This window comes from Eurytemora carolleeae, unplaced genomic scaffold, assembly GCF_000591075.1.
Source record: "Eurytemora carolleeae unplaced genomic scaffold, Eaff_2.0 scaffold3, whole genome shotgun sequence".
NCBI lineage: Eukaryota > Metazoa > Arthropoda > Copepoda > Calanoida > Temoridae > Eurytemora > Eurytemora carolleeae.
In genome coordinates this window covers 39528-59339 of record NW_019397377.1, presented here as the reverse complement: position 1 = coordinate 59339, position 19812 = coordinate 39528, and the positions used below count along the sequence as shown (strand labels likewise).

Here is a 19812-nt window from a genome sequence, read left to right as displayed (position 1 = left end):
TAATCAGAAAACATTGGAATGGTAAGACGACATTTTAGCAATACTTATGTCATACTTGCCGTCAATGTCAACCATAATTATGTCATACTAGCCGTCAATGTCAACCATAATAATGTCATACTAGGTGTCAATGTCAATCATAATAATGTCACACTAGCCGTCAATGTCAACCATAATAATGTCATACTAGCTGTCAATGTCAACCATAATAATGTTATACTAGCCGTCAATGTCAATCATAATAATGTCATACCAGGTGTCATGTCAACCATAATAATGTAATACTAGCCGTCAATTTCAATCATAATAATGTCATACTAGGTGTCAATGTCAACCATAATAATGTAATACTAGCCGTCAATGTCAAACACCATTAACAATTGTTCTAACTATAAATTGTTGAAAATAAAGTAAAAGACAAGAAACCATAAATAAATGACTCTATTTCTAAAAAAAAGTGATGCCTTCACAAAAAGCCAAAAATCAGGGAAAATATCATTACAATAATAAAAGCTCAACCATAAAAGAGTTAGCTATATATTTTATCTATAATTTTTATTTCTTTTTGCAAAATACAATAAACGATTTATAAAAACCTATTAATTAACATGTATATGAGAATGTATATGACTTATGAGAATGAGATCTGCAAGCAGCCCAGAGGAACCCAGACCACCTATATAGAAAATTGTAAATGTAAACTCTACCTACAATTTTAACAGAAATGTTAACAAAACATTTTTGAGAAGTGCATAATGCCCCCTGGCCTAACCTGGCACAAGCACTCGGCCTAACTTAACCTTTGGGAAGTTGCTGCTTTTAAAATTGCAGATTTAAGAAAGTGGAACTTGGGAAATTGTCACTTTGAGGGTCGCCATTGGGAATTTGCTTTTGGGAAACTACATACCCAAAGACGGTAGAATAGTAAAAGATAGGGCCTTAGGAATTAATCCGAATAGTGTGTACACTCTGTCCACTTATATAAACTTCTAAAAATAAGGCTAAAATTGTGATTTTGTTACGCAACGCATCTCATTTGTATGAAAAATACCACAAATTTTAAAACAAAATTTATTAGAATGTTATTAAGTATAGTTTTGTTATAGTCTAAAGCAGAATTTTAGGCCAGTAACGTGAGGAAAGCCCGAAAAAACCTTGGTTTTAAGTAGCCAAATTTTTTAAACCAATTACATTGCAGTCTGTTTTAAGATTAAGTTTATCTAAAAAGATACTAAAGTTATGCATTTCTAACGGCAAATTATGTAAAAAACGCAAATTTTTGGTGATGTATAAATGCTTAAAAAGTCCTAAAATCTTTTTAAATTATAGAAAAGACGACATTATTTGGCTTCTTATTGAACCCAATTGAGGCATCTGGTTTTGCGTATAAATCCCAATGCCTACTCTTTATTTTACAAAGCTCTTTGTACATTTCTAACATTTGTATCTATTTGATATTCGAATACCGCGCTACGAGCTCAAAACTCACAATAAAATTTCGAGCGCTATTTAAGGATATTGTCCGCAAAATATGGAAATCTAGCATCTTAAATATTAAGATACTATAAAACCTCATATTTGAAAAAATCGTGTTCCACATTTTACTTTGGTCTTTATTTTTGACCTTTTTCATGGAAACTACTCGTGGAAGGAGTGGGAGGCGTGGAGACAGTTGTGTGGGGCTTTGAAGCGATTCTGCGTTGCAGGAGGCTCCGAAGGTCAATTGGCGAGGCTCCCTCCTAAACCTCGTAATAAATTATTATCTTGCATACTTTAAAAATTTCAACTCTTCCAGGAATTTATTTTTACTGATTTGTTACCCTTTATACGGAATATGTCGTCACTTAAGAAAGATAAATATCCGATATAACGTACTGATAAGAGGCGAGAGTGACGCCATTCATTTCATCTATCTATCTTAGAAGACGAAATTTCCCTAACATTCGAGCGAAACGAGAGTAACCAACCTTATCATACAACCTTGGATAATTCTGACAATTAATTCCATAGTTTCAGCAAGGCACTTTAATAAATTAACTACAATTGAAGAAAGAAAATTGTTTAACTCAGTAATTCTCAATCAGCTAACACTTTTCAAGGATATCGTTTTGAATCGAACATATCACGCTTTAGATGGAGGATCACTAGAAACTACGTATGTTAACAACCCCACTTTATTAAATAATTTAAAGATGAGCTAGGGTTATGTATAATAACCATCATTCTTCATTCTAATATTTATTCTTTAGTTTGTTAAATTTTGTTAAATGGAGTACAAAAGTTTTTAACATAATCTTTTGTCTTAAAGGCTGTATACGTAACTTCAAGAGACCCTATAAATTCAAGAAGAAAATAGTGATGGAAAACTACTCCATAAACCTTAATAACTTGAATTTATTATCATTTGGAAAAAGAAAAATTTCTCCATTATTATTGTGCTGAGACAAAGGTTTGAAGGATAGCGTTGTGAATGAAACAGGTCACGATAAATTGAAGATCATTTCAAGCTTTTCGGAAAAAAAATATTCAATAAGAGGAAAATATTTATTTCTTAAACATACATAGCATTTGTAAAAACTCATTCATAGCTTCAAACGGTCTGCAGAAATGCTCCTACGGCTCCTAAAAAAGGCATAGTTAAGAGAAAGTAGAAAAGTTCCGGGGACCAAAAATATTTGTTTGTAAAGGGGGTTAATATTTAGTCAAATTCTTAACCTTGTAATGCCCATCTTTCCTAATTTTAGCGTTGACCTCCTGAGGTGAAGGACCAGGACTTGCCTTAGAGTCGACAGGCATTTTAGCTTTTATAGACATATAGGTCTTGAATCGGTTCAACTGGTCCTCTGTGAAATCAGGTACAATCATTTTCTCAGGACTAAATAGAGGAGACATTAATTATAAAACTAACACTCGGTCTTTCTAACACAGTTTTAGAAATGGGCCAAGTGTTAGTTTTGGAACTAGTGTCCTCTAAAATAGAATAAAGTTAAACATTTTTAATTTCCTTTTAGGTTTGATAATGGGTGTTGAAATTAGGGTGTTGAAAAAAACACACCTTTTTCTCTCACAGGCTCAAATACTACCCAATCATAATGAATTCAATAACACAATGTCACTATAAGGATTATCGGATTTGGTCAACCCTGCCCTAAATAAATAGTCTTTAACTCTTGATCAGCCTATCTGCAAAAAAAACATTTCCAGAACTGGCTTAAAGACGTTAGGAATCTGTTTAAAGGCTTTTAATATAAGCCTAAATCTCTAAAAAGCCTTAAAAGTTAGCAGGTTCAGGGTGGGGCTGATATGACCTAACACAAATTTGGAGTATACTGTAACTAGGGCTGGGCACATTCCGACTTTTTTGAAATCATTCCGTTCCATTCTAGAACAAGTGCCTTCAGCTAGATTGTTCTGTTCTCGCTCTCTTTTTACAATCGTTCCAAAAAATGAGGATTTTATACACATGGCCGAAAATATACTTATTGCATGTTTTAAATTTAGGGTTAAAAGGATAAGCTTAGATAATTTCTGGGCCGAGCAATGCATGTTTTTTGTGAAGCTGAGGGAGGGTCGGGGGTCATAAAATCCTTCAAAAATTTGGAGATTTTTAAAAAATAATTAATTTACTGCCTACAATTGAATGCTTGTTCCATTGTAAGAATAAAGGTTAAGCCAAGGAAGAAATGAAAAAATCCTAATCAACTGAAATCCCAGCTGAGTAGGCTGATCAGTCCCATCATAACGAGTATTTTTTCAAAGCAGGGTTGACCAAATCCGATATTTTTAAACCGTGTGAAATTAATTTCATTATGATTATGATCATGATTATTAAGTTTGTGAGAGAAAAATGTGAAGTTGTTTTATCAACACCCTTTTGAAGGTCTTTGTAGCACTTGTGGTAAAATGTCAATGTCAAAGTTTTGCCATCATATAAAAATTGTTTAACAGTTCACAACAAAAGATCAAACAAATTTTCAATCAACTCCAATAAGAAGACCCTCCAAAAAACCAGCAAAATAAGATTAATTTCATGCACTTACTTTTCTTGCCTACTGTTAGCGATTGGTAGCAGGGGTCTGGTAGCAGGACCTTTAGTATAACTTGAAGGAGTAGAGTTACTTGTAGTTGTAGGGTACCTAGTCGTGATAGGATAGCTTGGTGGGGTAGGATAGCTGGGTGGAGTAGGATAGCTGGGTGTGATAGGATAGCTTGGTGGGGTAGGATAGCTGGGTGGGGTACGATAGCTCAGTGGGGTAGGATAGCTGGTTGGGGTAGGGTAGCTGGGTCGGGTAGGATAGCTTGGGTGGAGTAAGATAGCTGCTTGGTGGGGTAGGATAGCTTGGTGGGGTAGGGTAGCTGGGTGGTCTTATATAGGCCTGTGGTTTTGGGTATCCATCTTCATACTCCTCTGAGTCCAGATATCTATTTGCTAGATGGTTAAATTGAGGTGAAATGGGGCCAGGGGGGCGTTCATTGATGAGCGGTGTGTAGGGCTCATTTTCATTTGGTCTAACAGGAGGAAACTTGATAGGTTCAGCTGGTTGCTTCTCATAGTCAGTTGGCTTCCGCAATCCATCAAAGGGATCATAAAAGTATGAAGCATCATATGGGGTCTTAGTTGGAAAACGTTCCTGATACAAGGGGTTCACTGGATACTGTTCCTGGTGGCTTGGGTCCACTCGATAGGGCTCTTGGTGTCTGGGATCCAGTGGATACTGTTCAGGGAATCTGGCAAACACTGGATACTGTTCCCGGTGTCTAGGATCCACTGGGTACAGTTCCGGGTATCTGGGTTCAACTGGATACTGTTCTGGGTGTCTGGGGTCCACTGGATAAGGTTTATTAGGATATCTAGGGCCCACTGGATACTGTTCCACATGTCTGAGATGAGTTCTTGGTGAAGTGGGGTCAACTGGAAAAGGTCTAGGAAGTCCTGGATTAATGTTGTAGTATTCAGGAACTTCATAGTTTGGTGGCCCTTCATCCATCCTTGACGTGCGTTCATGATAAGTGGGAGGAACTTTGCTTTTATACACTTGATCATGTCTGGGAACATTAGGATTTAATAGATTTAACGCCATTTTATCCGAGGAGGAGTGGTACTGAATACCATCAGGAGCAGCGCTTTCAAGTTTAAAGTTTTCTTTATCAAAGATACTGTCATATTGGATACCATGGGGATTCAATTTGAAGTTCTCTTTCTCAGAGCTAGAGATATATTCCAATGATGGTCCATAGGGACTAGGCGGGCCTGAGATATATTTCAATGATGGTCCGTAGGGACTAGGTGGACTTGACTTATACTGCTCAGCAAGACCTTGCAGTTGAAAAGCAAAGGCCTGAAACATGAATAACCTATTAAACTGAAAATTAAAAAACTATAAACACACACACAAGGTTTAAAGCGTATAAGGGGGGAGGCTATGGCTATGACCCCCCCCTCCAGAAGTAAAAACTTATTNACAAGAAATGTAAAACCACCGTCCACCATCCCTGGCCAAATTCCAGTATACGCCCCTGCAATGCTCTAATTGGACTAAAAAATCATAAGTAAACTATTAAATATAAATATAATCTTGAACATTATATTGACCTGGTTGGGTTCCTTATCCCAATTTTTTTTAAACAAACGAACAGCAATGACAAAAACCTAAGACTTTAAATAATTCATTTGTATACCTTGTAATCCTCATCTTCGTTATTAATGTGAACAAACCGATTGTCCAGAGACGAGTAGTAGTTTCGAACATTTTCACCATACATTGGGTTCTTATGAACTCCCTACATATCAAACAGGAAAGTTAGGAAAGTTAATAACATTCCAAAACAGAATTAATAAAGGTTTACCTTATTGGGGTATTGTACAGGGGTAGGATGAACAGGGGGCTCTGGTAAGTCTTCAGTATGATAAGTTTCAGCTACTAGTTGCGCAAACAAATCTAAAATATAAGCTTCAATTGAATTCGGATTTAACCCTAAACTCCTACCCTTTCTTTTAAAGGGAGTGACCGGCTATGTAAGGTAGTTGAACTAAGTATGCCGTGTTGTGGAAAACTTCTTTCGGATTCATTTGAGACATATTAAACTTTTTAAAGATCTGTAAATCCCGAGTTTGAGCGCAAATTCGACGATCAAACTCCTACTTTGGGGGGTGGATACGTTTTCAGAATTAGTTTTTTTTTTAAGTAGTGGCCGGCTATGTAAGGTAGTTGAACTGAGTATGCAGTGTTGTGGAAAACATCTTTCGGATTCATTTGAGACATATTAAACTTTTTAAAGATCTGTAACATAAATTCGATGTTCAAAACTCCTACTTTGGGAGTGGATACGTTTTCAGAATATTTTTTTTTAAATTATTAAATAACGACGACATAAAATGTAAAAAAGTTTTACAATAAACTATACAGACGTTATGTATAGGAACATGTTGAGAAAAAAAATAATCTTATCTTGGAAAATAAGTAATCTTGTTCAATTATTTGTTTCTTTTTTCTCATTATTCACAAAGATTTTCGCAGATTTTCTGGAACTATTGTTGAAAAGACGACATTTGAAGAATTTGAAGAAATCTGCGAATAAATTCAAAGAAAATAAGAAATTCAATATAATAATGAAAACGAAATAATCGATTTTAGCATTGATTTGACAAATTTCTTTTGTTTCCTAACCATCTAATTAGATTACTGTATAATTTTTTACTTTATTTTTCGTTGTCGTTATTTAGTAATAAAAAAAAAACTAATTCTGAAACGTAGGAATTTTGAGGGTCTAATTTGCGCTCAAACTTAGGATTTACAGATATTTGAAAGTTTAATATGTCTCAAATTAATCCGAAAGAAGTTTTTAACAACAATTCACACTCAGTTCAACTACCTTACATAGCCGGTCACTCCCTTTAACCACTTCATCCAACTGATAAAAATAACATCAATCTTCATTCAATAATAATTGCGGAATTATATAAGAAAAGTTATAAGAATGAAGTTTTATCCCCCCTCCCCAATTTATTTTACAGGGAATTTGGTCAGTTTTATTTCAAAACCTTGATTAACTAGCACGGGGGGGGGGGGGGGGAAGAAAAAGTAGCTCCACACAAAATCTTTGGAATCTATTCTTAAAACTCCAAATGTGAGGGCTATGAGGTTCATGCTCTCTTTTCTCTTTTCTCTTTTCTCTCAGGCTCCTAAATTTTTTCATGGGGGGCACTACCCTCAATTTTCAATCGAGGGGGATGTCCCCCCAATTTTCCAGGGGGATCGTCTCCCTCCCCCCCCCCTTAAGCCGCCTCTGAGTTTTTGTGCATTTCTTAAAAAATTTAAAATTTCAAGATACAAATTCAGTTTTAAATACAAAGCTTATACCTTCATAAGACTCCTCTTCGATTTCTTCTTCATAGTTATTCTCAACTCCAAGAATCTAAACACAAAAATGTTTAAAATTTTTCATACAATTACAACAAATTTACAAAATCTAATTTACAATTTAAATGAGTGAAGGGACTTGCATGGGTCTGTCTTTTTAAATTATAGTAATCCTCATTTAAAAGGGGAAAGTTCAATTCACAACGGTACCCTTGAAATCTTTGTCTTAACAATAAAAAGGAAGATTACGTCGTTTTATAACTAAAAGTGTTTAATACCGAGGTTTCCTGCATTGTTTTCCTGTTCAGAAAGGCAAAAATATTTTCTCTAGAGCTACCACGATGTAAATTTATCAGTTTTCAACATGGATTGATCAGACTAAAGGGTACTGTTGTGAATTAGACACGCCACTTGAAATTCATCTACATGTGAGAATTCAAGAACAGTTTAGCAATCTAGATAATCTTTCGTCTACTTTAAATATTACAGTTTTCAGCTTTTCTTTCTTATAAAGTTAAAATATCTTAAATTTGAAACGAGAGATTTTTAACCATTCTGACAAGGGAACATTAAATATATCCTCGATATCAATGATAGCCAGTTCTCACAGTTATCATGATATAATAATAAATTGGTCCAGGGGTACTTGAAGCTTCTTGACATTTCAGTGGGGGTTGCGGGGGGGGGATGTATATCGAGCCCGAACATCATATTATTCATATTATTGGGTCCCAACTCCCCCCACTCCATAGATACGCCACACAATGTAAGGTTAAGACCAATCCTGTATACGCCCCTGGTTCAGAGAACTATAGAATTAAACCTTCATTATCAAATTGAGATCCAGTCCATATTCTTCAGCAGTCTTCTCATCTTAATTAGATTTTTAAATTTAAAAATTAAAAAGAAAACAATAAAATAATCAAAGACTATAAATAAAAATATATAAAATAATTTTTTAACTGATCATAAATTCCAATAATAAAGCTACAGATTTAAAACAGAACACGTATTTTCAAAAACTATTTTCAAAATATTATTAGATTTTTTAAGAATTACGACGAGACATTGCGGTAAATAGAGCTAATCCGAAAGTTGACATATAATAAAAGATTGTAAAATATTGAATACCTATATTCCCAATGTTGTCAAATATTAAATACCTATTTTCCCAATGTTGTAAAATATTAAATACCTATATTCCCAATGTTGTAAAATATTAAATACCTATATTCCCAATGACTTCCTGAAACTTTTCTCTGTAGATATCAGCCTTCTCAACCAACTAAAAAGTAAAGACCTTAACATTTTGGACTAAAAATATTAAATATATATTATGTGCACTGAAATGAAAATATAATTTACAATATAAAAAAAAACCGAAAGAGAAGTTTTTAATTGAGTTGATTAACCAAACTGAATTAAATTATATTTTTTATGCATTGGGTGGATCTAGAGATGGGCATAGTTTTCTTAACGAATCAATTTTTTCGTAAACGTTGGATGAACGAGTTGGTTGTTCTGAGAATTGAAAAATAATAGTTTTTTTTTTAACCAAAAACAAACATTTAAAAATGTCAGTAGGATCTTGAAAAAACTATAGTTTGTTTTAATGAAAAAAACAAATTTTTCAAAGAAACTTTCTTAAAAACTATCGATTTTTAAATTAACAAAGGATTTTTAACTAACTTTTTAAACGAATGATTTTACTGAACGAACGGTTTTACTGAAGATCTTGCTGCGAGAAAACAAATGAAAAATAGAAGGAAAATGAACAATAGTTTTGAGAAAGAACAAAGTCTGGAACTTTTGAGCGATTGAAAAAAAGACGAATGAAATTAAATATGTCGTTCAGAAACGATATACGTACAAAATGGAAAAAGTCAAACATGCCCATCTATAGGTGGATAACGAGCCAAAATAATAAGATTTAATAAATAGAACTTGAACTAACCTTGTCTTGTTCTTCACCATTTAATGTTAAGTATTTAGCTTGTAGCTTGGCCAATACTGGTAGAAGCTTCTTCGCTTTATTATCAAGCTTACCCTGGTTCAACTTTGTGAGTTTTAAATCATTTGATAAAAAGGTCGACATGTAATTTGAAAATGTCCATTAATGGCTATGGTAAACCATCCCAAAAGTTTAACAAAATTAGCTTTTGGCGAGTTTACAAATAAAGAAAGTGAACAAAATTCTTTAAATCTCTGGCTGCTATTTTGTATAAAAAAGAAACAAGGCCACCATTTAAAAAATGCTAGGAATTTAAAACGGGTTGTTTAAAGTGACTCAAAAATAAATTCCTTGTTTACAGTAGAGTAGGGCTTTCCTCCTTCAGTAGGGTTGTCAGATTTTCTCAGGTATGGTGTCTCGGTACGGGTATACCCTGGTTCCGGAGCTGTATATTTAGACTCCGGTGCCTTATACTCTAGTTGGTAGGACGGAGAGGACTCTTCTCTTGCCGAGTACCAAGCAGAGGACGGGTTTAGACCCATGGGAGGATATTGCTGGCGGTCAGGTGGAGAGGGGTAGTTCGGTTGAGGACGGATAGATGGCGCAGGACTTCCTTTAAAAAACACGGTTTAATGCGCTAGACATGACTTCTAAGCAGAAGCATCGAGTCTTTGTCACAAATTGTTATTTTCTAATCCCTATATCTTTGCAACCTATTGTCGTAAGTAATCTAAGTTTGAAATTTCAAAAGATTTACACCATCAGGTTGCTTTTGATTTTAACTTAATAACTAACTATACTTTATTGGAGCCCTAGGAAATAGAAATCTACATCATAGAACTAGAACTTTAGAAATCAGGAAGATTTTTACGCCAGAGCTTGCAAACTTTTGTTGAAAATCATAAAAATAAAGTATACTCCAAAATGAAATGGAACTTTAGCTGTACATTAAGTTCTATTCGTCTCAACAGAGGCCGTTCCTTCCATAAACTATATTGGTCGACAACTTGACGTCTCCTATATTGCCTGGTCGTCAAATGTACGGAGAAATATCTATCTATCAGATAAGAATTTAGCATGAGACATCTAGCGGCCAACATATCGTCCCGCAAAGTACGTCAACTACACGGCCACTTTCTAAGGAAAGGACGCGGGCTCAGCAAATCGACTTGATAGCCAAGTAACATTTTGCGGAAAATCCGCGGAAATTCCCAGGAATCTTTCAAAGGAAAATCCGGTGAAAACGTCGACAGCTTTTCCCAGGAATTTCTCGTAACCCATTCCGAGGAACCAGGCCCGAGGAATTTCTTGTAACCCATTCCGAGGAAATTCTCGTAACTCTATCCAAGGAATTTCTTGTAACCAATTCTAGGGAATTTTTTGTTACCAATTCTTCAGGAAAACCAGAAAAAATTTGTTGCGAAAAGGTCTTCAGAACCAATTCCTGGGAATTTCCCTGGAACTATTCCCAAGATTTTCTCAAGAGTTCCTCAGGAATATCTTGAAATATTCACTAACAAAAGTAGTGAGTAACTTAACAACTATATTGCCCCTCCAACTTTTTAGAAGTATAACCATCTTCTTAAGTCAGAATGTTATAGTCGTTTTTGACCTTACTGAAGTTGTCATGTATTTTGTTTATTCAGACAAGTGAATTGTCAAGAAAAAATAAAAAAATGTTTTAAAATGTTTAAAATAATTTTTTAAAAGATGGCTCTGAAGTAAATTATCATTTTTTATTAATAAGGATGCAAAGAAAAAAAGATTTAGTTTGAGCAGTGCATAAAAGAAGAGAACCTCAGAGACACCTATTGTTGAAAAATGGAACTTGAAAATTCTGTGAGGAAGTCCTGAGAATTTCTCAGGAATTTCCGGAGAAATATTCCTGAGAAATTCTTAGGAATTTCTTGAGAAAAATTCCTGAAAAATTCTTAGGAATTTCTCGAAACTTATTCTCTTATCTCATTCCCGAAAAATCCGTAAACTTGGTGACCAAGTTTTAAGAATTTCTCAGAAATTTCTGGAGAAGCATTCCGGAGAATTTCTCAGGAATTTCTTGGTGTGAAATTCCGAAGAAATTCCCAGGAATTTCTCGAAACTAATTCTTTTATTAAATTCCCCTTAAAATCCCTAAATATGGTGACCAAGTCCTAAGAATTTCTCAGGAATTTCCGGAGAAGTAGTCAGGAAAATTTCTCAGGAATTTCTTGGGGTGAAATTCCGTAGAAATTTCCAGGAATTTTTCGAAACTAATTCTCTTAATAAATTCCCCGAAAAATCCGTAAATATGGTGACAAAGTCCTAAGAATTTCTCAGGAATTTCCAGAGAATATTTCTGGAGAAATTCTGAGGAATTTTGTGGGGGAAAATTCCGGAGAATTTCTCAGGAATTTCTCGAAACTGAGTCTCAAAACTGTGATCCCACAAAAATCTCTCATCTTGGGGACCAATTCTAGGGAATTTCTCGAGAATTTCCGAGGAATCAGTTACAGGAAATGATTCTCGAGAAATTCCTCGGAAATTCCTTAAAGAAAGTCACCACGGTTGGAGAATCTGGGGACATTCCTCACTTTTGTTACTTGGGTACAGGGTGTACCAATAAATATGGAAATTAAGGGAAGACTTGAAAATTGTCCTAAAATAGTTCATAAAGACAATGATGTATCAAAAACAGACTGAACGTCCCATGAGCTTATACAAATGTGGACTGCCCTCTTTGAATCTTTAAAACTGACGAAAACGTAACTTGATATTGTTATTTGATAATTTGACTACAGATTTCTTAAAATCTCCGTTAATTTTAAAGGTGCAAATATTGAAAATCACATTTAGGAATTCCCAAGACTTGTTATAGTTTTAGTTATTTACCGTTTTAACTGAAATTCACATCTCGTATAATAAAAAATGCAGTCATAAAAAAACAACTTTTAAAAATCTTCGTAATTACCTTTTTTCTCGTTTCCATATGTTTGTTGAGGTGTAGCTAAGGCTAGAATCAAAAGAAGAAACAGACTAAAAAAATAATTGTCAGATTCATCACGTGAAATATAGGTCACGCAAAAAGTTTGAAATAATTAAAAGTCAATAATATCAATTTTTAACATTAGCAATACCAAACCGTTGAAAACCAAATATAAATACTTTTTAATTTCACCTTTCAATATCACATTATTCTTTAAACACAGAAACGAATTTTTGACCTTTTACCTTCACGCAAATAATATCACATCAAGGTGTAGGGAAAAGTGCCCNCCCCAGTTAAAAACCTGAAAAAAGTCGCCAAATTGTACTTAATAAATGAAAAAAGATTAACTAAAAACTAAATCTGAAAATAAAAAGAGAAATCTACCTGTTTAGAACCCAACACCTCATTCTAAGAAGGAATCTTTCCATCGACTAACTACAGAAAGTTGTTTACAAACATATTATTGTACTTGCAGTACACTCTACTATTCAGGGGCAACCTGGGTTAACTCAGTAACAGGATGAACTAGTTTCAGCAGATTAAAAAAAATATGCTTAAACCTCATTAAATAAATTTTGTAAACTAACATATTTTTAGTGTACTTTATCGTACTGCAATTGTACTTCACACAGTGCTCTGTTTCTATTCCAACCAAGGAAATTCAAGGTAAGAATATGCAATTTGCATTCTGTTCTAAATTGACAAACGTATTAAAGATTAAAATGTGGAAGCAAAACAGCAATGAATATCATGATACTATTCAGTGATAACAAAAAAATGGATTAGAAAGACGACATTATAGCAATACTTAAATGTAATTGATGTTGTTGTAATACAGAACAAAGCAAAAAGTGAAATAAGTCTGTTTACACTTCACAATAGTTGTGTCCCATATTTTCCTATTTTAGAGTTTTTGGGTTCTTACTGTATATTTTAAATTGCATCTTGCTTTAAATGAATTTTCAACTTCTAACAATCTGCAGTAAATACGTTATTGTCAAACAATTTTATAGCATATTAGATATAATCTAAAAATAATGCAGTGTGCACTGTGTCCTATAAAACAACCATGATATATATCGAAATGTTCTATAACTGAAAGTTTTTTATCACAAAGAGCCAATACTTAGTTTTATTACAAGTAAAGTTGTATAGAAGATGTAAATGCCTGTGTAAAGATCAAGAAAAGCTCAAGCATGAAAATCTTCAGTTTTCTCGAAACTAAAATTAGAAAAAAAATCCTTTGCAAGCTTTAGGGTGTGTACAAACGGTTCCCGCTCATCGAACCTATTGAGTTTCCAACCTAACGTGGAGCATAGAGGATTCGCATAGGTCGAAAGATACGTCATACAGGTTAGTTGAGAGAAATATGCTAGGTCTGTCGAACAATAATTTTAGGTCAGTTGAAGAATATTTTTAGGTCGGTTGAGCAATAATTTTAGGTCGGTTGAGCAAAAATTGTAGGTCGGATGAGCAATGTTGGATTAGTAATATTTCGATGTCAGTACTGAGCAATATTTTTAGGTCTGTTGATCAATATTTTTAGGTCATTTTACCATAAGGAAACTATAACTGAGTTTCCAACATATCGTTTTTCTGACCCAAAAATCTGTCGGTTCAACTACCAAAATGTCCCAAACTGACCTATAAGATTGGAAATATATTTAGGTCGGTTATGAATATATTTAAGGTTAGTTTAGCAACAATATTAGTTCAATTAGGAATACATATTATGTCAGTAAAGCAATAATCTTAGATTAGATAAGCATCAATTTTAGGTCGGTCGAGCAATACTTTTACGTAGGATGAGCAATATTTTTAAGTCGGATGAGCAATAATTTTAGGTCGATGAGCAATAATTTTAGGTCGATGAGCAATATTTTTATGTTGCATGAGCAATTTTTAAGATCGGACGGCCTAAATTGCTCAACTGACCTAAAAGTATTGCTCAATTTTGACCTAAAATTATATGCTCATCTGACCTAAGAATAATTCTCAATCGACCTAAAAATATTGCTCATCTAGCATAAAAAATTGCTCATCCAACCTTAAATTATTGTTCAACCGACCTAAAACTATTGCACAACAGACCTAAAATTTTCACCAACCCAACTTAAAAACTTCCTGGTATAAAATGACCTGAAATATAAGCTTAACCAACCTAAATATGTCTCAAAATCCTAGGTCGTTAAAACTATATATTTCTAAAAGGATGCCAAACAGACCTAACGCTTATTTTAACCAAAGCGACCAAAAACACGTGCAAACTACTCTATAATAAGGTCAGAAAACATTTAGGTTAGAATCATCTAGGTCGGTTAATACGACCTCGTACAAACAGCTTCTCCAAAACTTGGCCATATTTTGAATATAATTTAATTTGTATCCAATTTTTTTACTTTTGGCAGTAAGATTGTTCATTAGAATCATTAATCTAATAAAAGAAGCCAAAAAAATAAGCTTCTCAAAATACAAAAAAAAAATATTTAAGCCCTATCAATTCTCAAGACAGGATAACAGTAAAACTTCCCAAACAATTTATTTTAGAAAAAAACTTCAATTTTACTTTAAATTGAAGAAAAAAAATAATTCTATTTAACATGATATTGGAAACAAAAATAAGATTTTATGCTTATTTTCTCCCCTTTTTTCCTTTTTTCTTTCATTTTTTCCCTTCTTTTCTTACTCTACTGCACATAATTTTTGAACATTTACATGATTTGTACACTTTGAACTCCCTTTCAGACTGAAAGGGACTGAAAAAATTCATACCGAGAGATTCTTTTAATTTCTCTCTATATATTCTATTCTCTATGGGTACAATGCATAATGATATCCTAAGGAGGTAAATAAACAGGGGGGGCGACATTAACCCCCCCTCCATCTAAACCTATACTTGAGTTGAAAGTTTTTACATTGCTTGAACAAAAGGAAAAACTTAAAAATTCTTAACACAATCTCAACTTTTCTATAGCTTAAATCATTGCAACCCATGATAGTGTAAACCTTTAATATTTCAGACTTGATGATCTCATAAACTTTTTAGTTCGAAATATCTATGGTGTGCGACATCGACTTACAAATAAAACAAAATCTGTAAAATTGGCAAAACTCAGTTCTTCTTTAAAACAATTTTGAATTTAAAAAAAGTTCAACAAAAAAGCTGAAGGCGCAATTATAAGAGCGTAAAGTCGTGCAATTTAACCCATTATCTAAATTGAAAAATTAGTTTTGTGTTTATACTGCAAAGATGTCCGCGCTGACCTTTATAAAATCTGTTGTATAGGGTAGATTCAGGTCTCTTCAAATAATGAGATTCTAAATATATGTTAGGACTATTGTTTAATCGAACATCGAACGATTCTTTGTAAAATCTCATCCTCCCTGAATTTGATTAAAGTTTATTATTCATGTAGTATGCATGTGTCGAATGGCTTGAGTAGGGCTGCGATGCAATTTCATGCAGTAGCGTATAAACATGTCATTTTAGGATTTACAAGATTTTAGAGTTCACTGCAGAAATGTAAAATTAATAACTATCTGCCATATTATACGGAAATAGATTTAATGTTTCCAAAAATTTTAAAACAATTTTATCTAAAACAAGTTCTGAAATCCAAAATAGTCAAGAGACAACAAAAATATCTTTATTAATTTTATTTAATTGAATTTTATCCTTAAATACAGTAAAAACCAGAAAACTGTTAAATGGACGACGACATTAAAGAAATGTTTTAGTGTTTATACTTAATATTCTTACAAAGCAAATAGGTTTACTGGTAATATAAAAATTCATTGATTAAGCGAAATGGGTCTATGTAATTGTACAGTGTACACTGTACAATTTCTGTGTTTCATGTTCATTGGAATATTTAAAGTCATAACTCACCCTGGACTAACCAGAGTTAGAAGCATTTGGTTTCTTCTTTTTAAAATCTCACGCGCTTTGGTCTATAATCAAACAATCTTTAAACTTACGGTTTTGTTTGTTTTAGACTTTTCATTCAAAATGTATTTGCCAGCAAAAAAGTATTTTATGAAAAAGGCTTAAAAATTATGTTTAATAGCAAAATTGTGATCGAAAGTCACAGCTTTCTGGAATATTAACAGAACCGTTAAATCCACGTGAACTAGAGTTTAAAAGATATCTTCTTATTCCAGACTTTCTGGTTTTTACTGCAAATAAATTATCTTTCAAATATGAATCTAAACCTTTCAATTAATGTTTTTATTAAAAGAGGTTTTTATTTATTCACAATAGTGAAACTGGAACGAAAACTATTTATTTATTACAGTGTACCTGAAATGAACACTATTTATTTATTACAGTGTACCTGGAATGCCCACTATTTGTTTATTACAGAGTATATCGAATGAAAACTATTTCTTTATTTCAGTTTATCTGGAATGAAACTATTTATTCATTGTAGTGTGTCTGGAATGAAAACAGCTATTATTATTTAAAGTGTATATAGAATGAAAACTATTCTTTTTTACAGTGTATCTGGATTGAAACTGCTTACTCATTACAGTGTATCTGGCAAAAAAAACCACTTATTCATTTTAGTGTATCTAGATTAAAAATTATTTTTTGATATAAAGTTTTATCTGGAATGAAAACTGTTTATGAATTACAGTGTATCTGGAATGAAAACTATTTTTTATGACAGTGTATTTGGAATGGCTCTGCTGACCGGTCTTCTAGCTGGCACAGTTGCTGGGGTCAGTCTTCTTACAGCTGGTCTTATAGGTAAAATTTGGATGTTAGGTACTTTGCTAGAAAAAAAATTTCCCAAGCGGCAACTGCCCTAGGGTATTTTTCCAAATGGTAATTTCCCAAATGTTCAATTTCTGAGGGCGGCAACTTCCCAAGTCTGTCCTAGCCGCAGCGTTTGGCCCCCTTGCCCATCCTAGCTGCAGCGTTCGGCCCCTTTGTAGCCTGCGGCGCCTCAGAAGGCCTAACCTAGCCTTTGGGAAGTTGCCGCTTGGGAAGATGTACATTTGGGAAGTTGCAACTTGGGAAATTGTCACTTGGGAAGTCGCTCTTAAGAAAATGTCTTTGGTAAATTATCTGGAACCTTTGCATCTTTTTTCGATGAACTATCTTGTAAGTATGGACCGTAATTTCTAAAATAACTAGACTTGATGATTTTGTTTTGTGAAAGATATGATTTATTATTTTCTAACAAAAAATTCTAAATGTTCCATCAAAAAAATTTTGTTCAATCCATGCAAGAAAACTTCGAAAATAATAAAAACATATCCTTTTCCTTATCCCCGCTAAAATACATTGTAAATGTTTCAATTTCTAAATCGCAACATTTTTAGTTTTGCATTAGTTTTGCGGAAATGATGACAATACAGCCTTACTGATTTAAACTTGACAATAAAAACAGCTCAAATTCTTCATGTTTCTTGCGGAGTCAGCATTCAAGACCAACATTATACAGAGCGTTCCATATGATGTTAGATTATCTCCAATCTCTAGCGCCAAAATACGCATATAATACTCGAAAAAATATAGCATTTTCTGCCAAAAAAAATTCTAATAGCCTTATTAAATTTGTCAAAATGAATCATTCTTCTTAAATTTTCTGATTTGTCCCCCAAATCGTAATTTAGACCCATTGACGTGGTCTTATTTGATGTGGGAAACCGTATATGATTTAATAAACTTATGAAAATAAGTTAGAAAATATATCTTTGCTTGATCAGAAAAATTGATTTTATTATTATTTTGTAAGCTGCACATGAAAGAACGCAAAATGAGTTTTGTTTTTATTTCAAGTTTCAGTTTATCTGATTGATAAAGTGAAAAATATTGTTGTAAAAGAAACTTAAAAAGAGTTTAATTTTGACATTTTCTCCATTATTTATGTAGTATAAGTTCGCAAACCACTGTCATGGGAAACCTTAATCGAAAATAATCAATTTTGAGGGGATTGGGCCAGGCCCTTAGATAGAAGTGTGTATAAATGATCTCAAAATTTACATTTTCCGCCGCTAAACATGGAGCATGATATATTCGTGCGTGTAAAAAGTCCAATGAAGGCAAGATTGGACAGTCTCAGTCTGAGTATCCTATATTATAGATACCGTTAATATCTCTAAATAAAAGTGACCTTGAAGGTTTAAATCTGCTCAGAGCAGGAGTACTACATCTTTAGATCATGGATTTAGAAACCGTGGAGCGCTCAATATCCTTTTAATTCTTGAAGGTTTAAATCTATGCAAAGCATTTCAACTGTGCTCGTGTTCGATACTCCTCTTAGCACTTTCAAATCTGTGAAATCTGATTTATTAAAAGTTTACTTCTGGGCAAATAGAGCTTAATACAAAACAGAATAGTACAAAACAGAATAGTTTAAAACAGAATAGTACAAAACAGAATAGTACAAAACAGAATAGTACAAAACAGAATAGTACAAAACAGAATAGTACAAAACAGAATAGTACAAAACAGAATAGTACAAAATAGGATAGTATGCAACAGTTTATTACAAATAGAATAGTGTAGTAAATGCCCTACTCCTATTAACGCATTTAAAACTGAATCTTTCCAGGTCTAACTCAACTCAACGTAATTTCCAATCTATATCTATCTTTCAAGAAGGTGATATTCAGGACGCTTCTTATTTTCTACTCTCACACTGTAATCAAAGTGGAGTATTATTCCAACTGAATGTATTTTGGGTTCTATGTTACAAGTTAAGTTAATAAACATAGTTACAAGTTTTACGTCATTATTTACAAACTCAATTAAGCTACAGGTCTTATGTAGTTATACACATCGTAGTTAAGATAATCATGTTACATAATTATGTAAAGCGCAGTTCAGATACATTATGATATAGTTTTTACATAGCTATTTACAAACTTAGATAATTAATAATGTACAACGTACGTAGTTCAGGTATACAGATATAAGGTTACATTACAATAGTACGAAACTGAACAGGAAAAAATAGAATTTATGTTCAAAACAGAATAGTACAGGATAGCAAGATTAAATTGAGATTAATGTAGACCAACTCGTCATGCAATTGCATTCAGAAAACCATGATTGTTCAACATCTTTCTAAGAAATATTATGAAACCTACTGTATCTGAGTTTATGCACATGCTTCATAATATAAACATTTTTCTAAACTTGATCTTTAAAACTGCGTAATAAAGATAGTTTATGGAAAACTACTTATTCAATAACTTGTAGACTAGTATATAGCAGATACAAGATTGGGGGAAATTGATACTGCGTCATGTACATAGGGATTTGTTAAAAACAACATCTTAAGTATCAAATCGTTCCTATAGAAAAGGGGCGTTAAGTGACCTTTAAGCCTAGAAGAATACAAAAAACAGATTTCACTTTTTTGATAAGATTTTAATATGAGATTGATTTTATATCCAGAATTTCCCCAATTTTTAAAAAGTAAATTTGTTCAGTTCTAAGAAAGAAAGGCAAAGGTGAGAAGTTCATTTCACACAAAGAACCTGTTACAGAGATGTTACAGGTAATATAATGATAATAATAA

The 19812-nt window shown here is 33.1% G+C and overlaps 1 protein-coding gene across 5 annotated transcripts; it reads right to left on the bottom strand.

Annotated features, from left to right (window-relative positions):
• Nucleotides 1–2525: 2525 nt before the first annotated feature.
• On the bottom strand, nt 2526–12781 carry LOC111713878 (adhesive plaque matrix protein). 5 transcript variants are annotated; one of them, XM_023488856.1, is made up of 12 exons: nt 12662–12781; nt 12263–12324; nt 9663–9929; nt 9316–9417; nt 8589–8646; nt 8185–8234; nt 7362–7416; nt 5848–5939; nt 5680–5781; nt 4041–5363; nt 2716–2875; nt 2526–2622 (listed from the first exon to the last, which is right to left on the bottom strand). In XM_023488856.1, exons 2-10 carry the CDS (start codon nt 12275–12277, stop codon nt 4137–4139), a joined length of 1968 nt encoding a protein of 655 aa, XP_023344624.1. In that variant the 5' UTR covers nt 12278–12324; nt 12662–12781; the 3' UTR covers nt 2526–2622; nt 2716–2875; nt 4041–4136. The 5 variants fall into 5 exon arrangements, with proteins under 5 accessions (XP_023344624.1, XP_023344620.1, XP_023344622.1 ...); XM_023488852.1 differs by having other exon boundaries at nt 9663–9925; nt 12260–12324; nt 12662–12780; XM_023488854.1 differs by having other exon boundaries at nt 9672–9925; nt 12260–12324; nt 12662–12780.
• Nucleotides 12782–19812: the final 7031 nt, after the last annotated feature.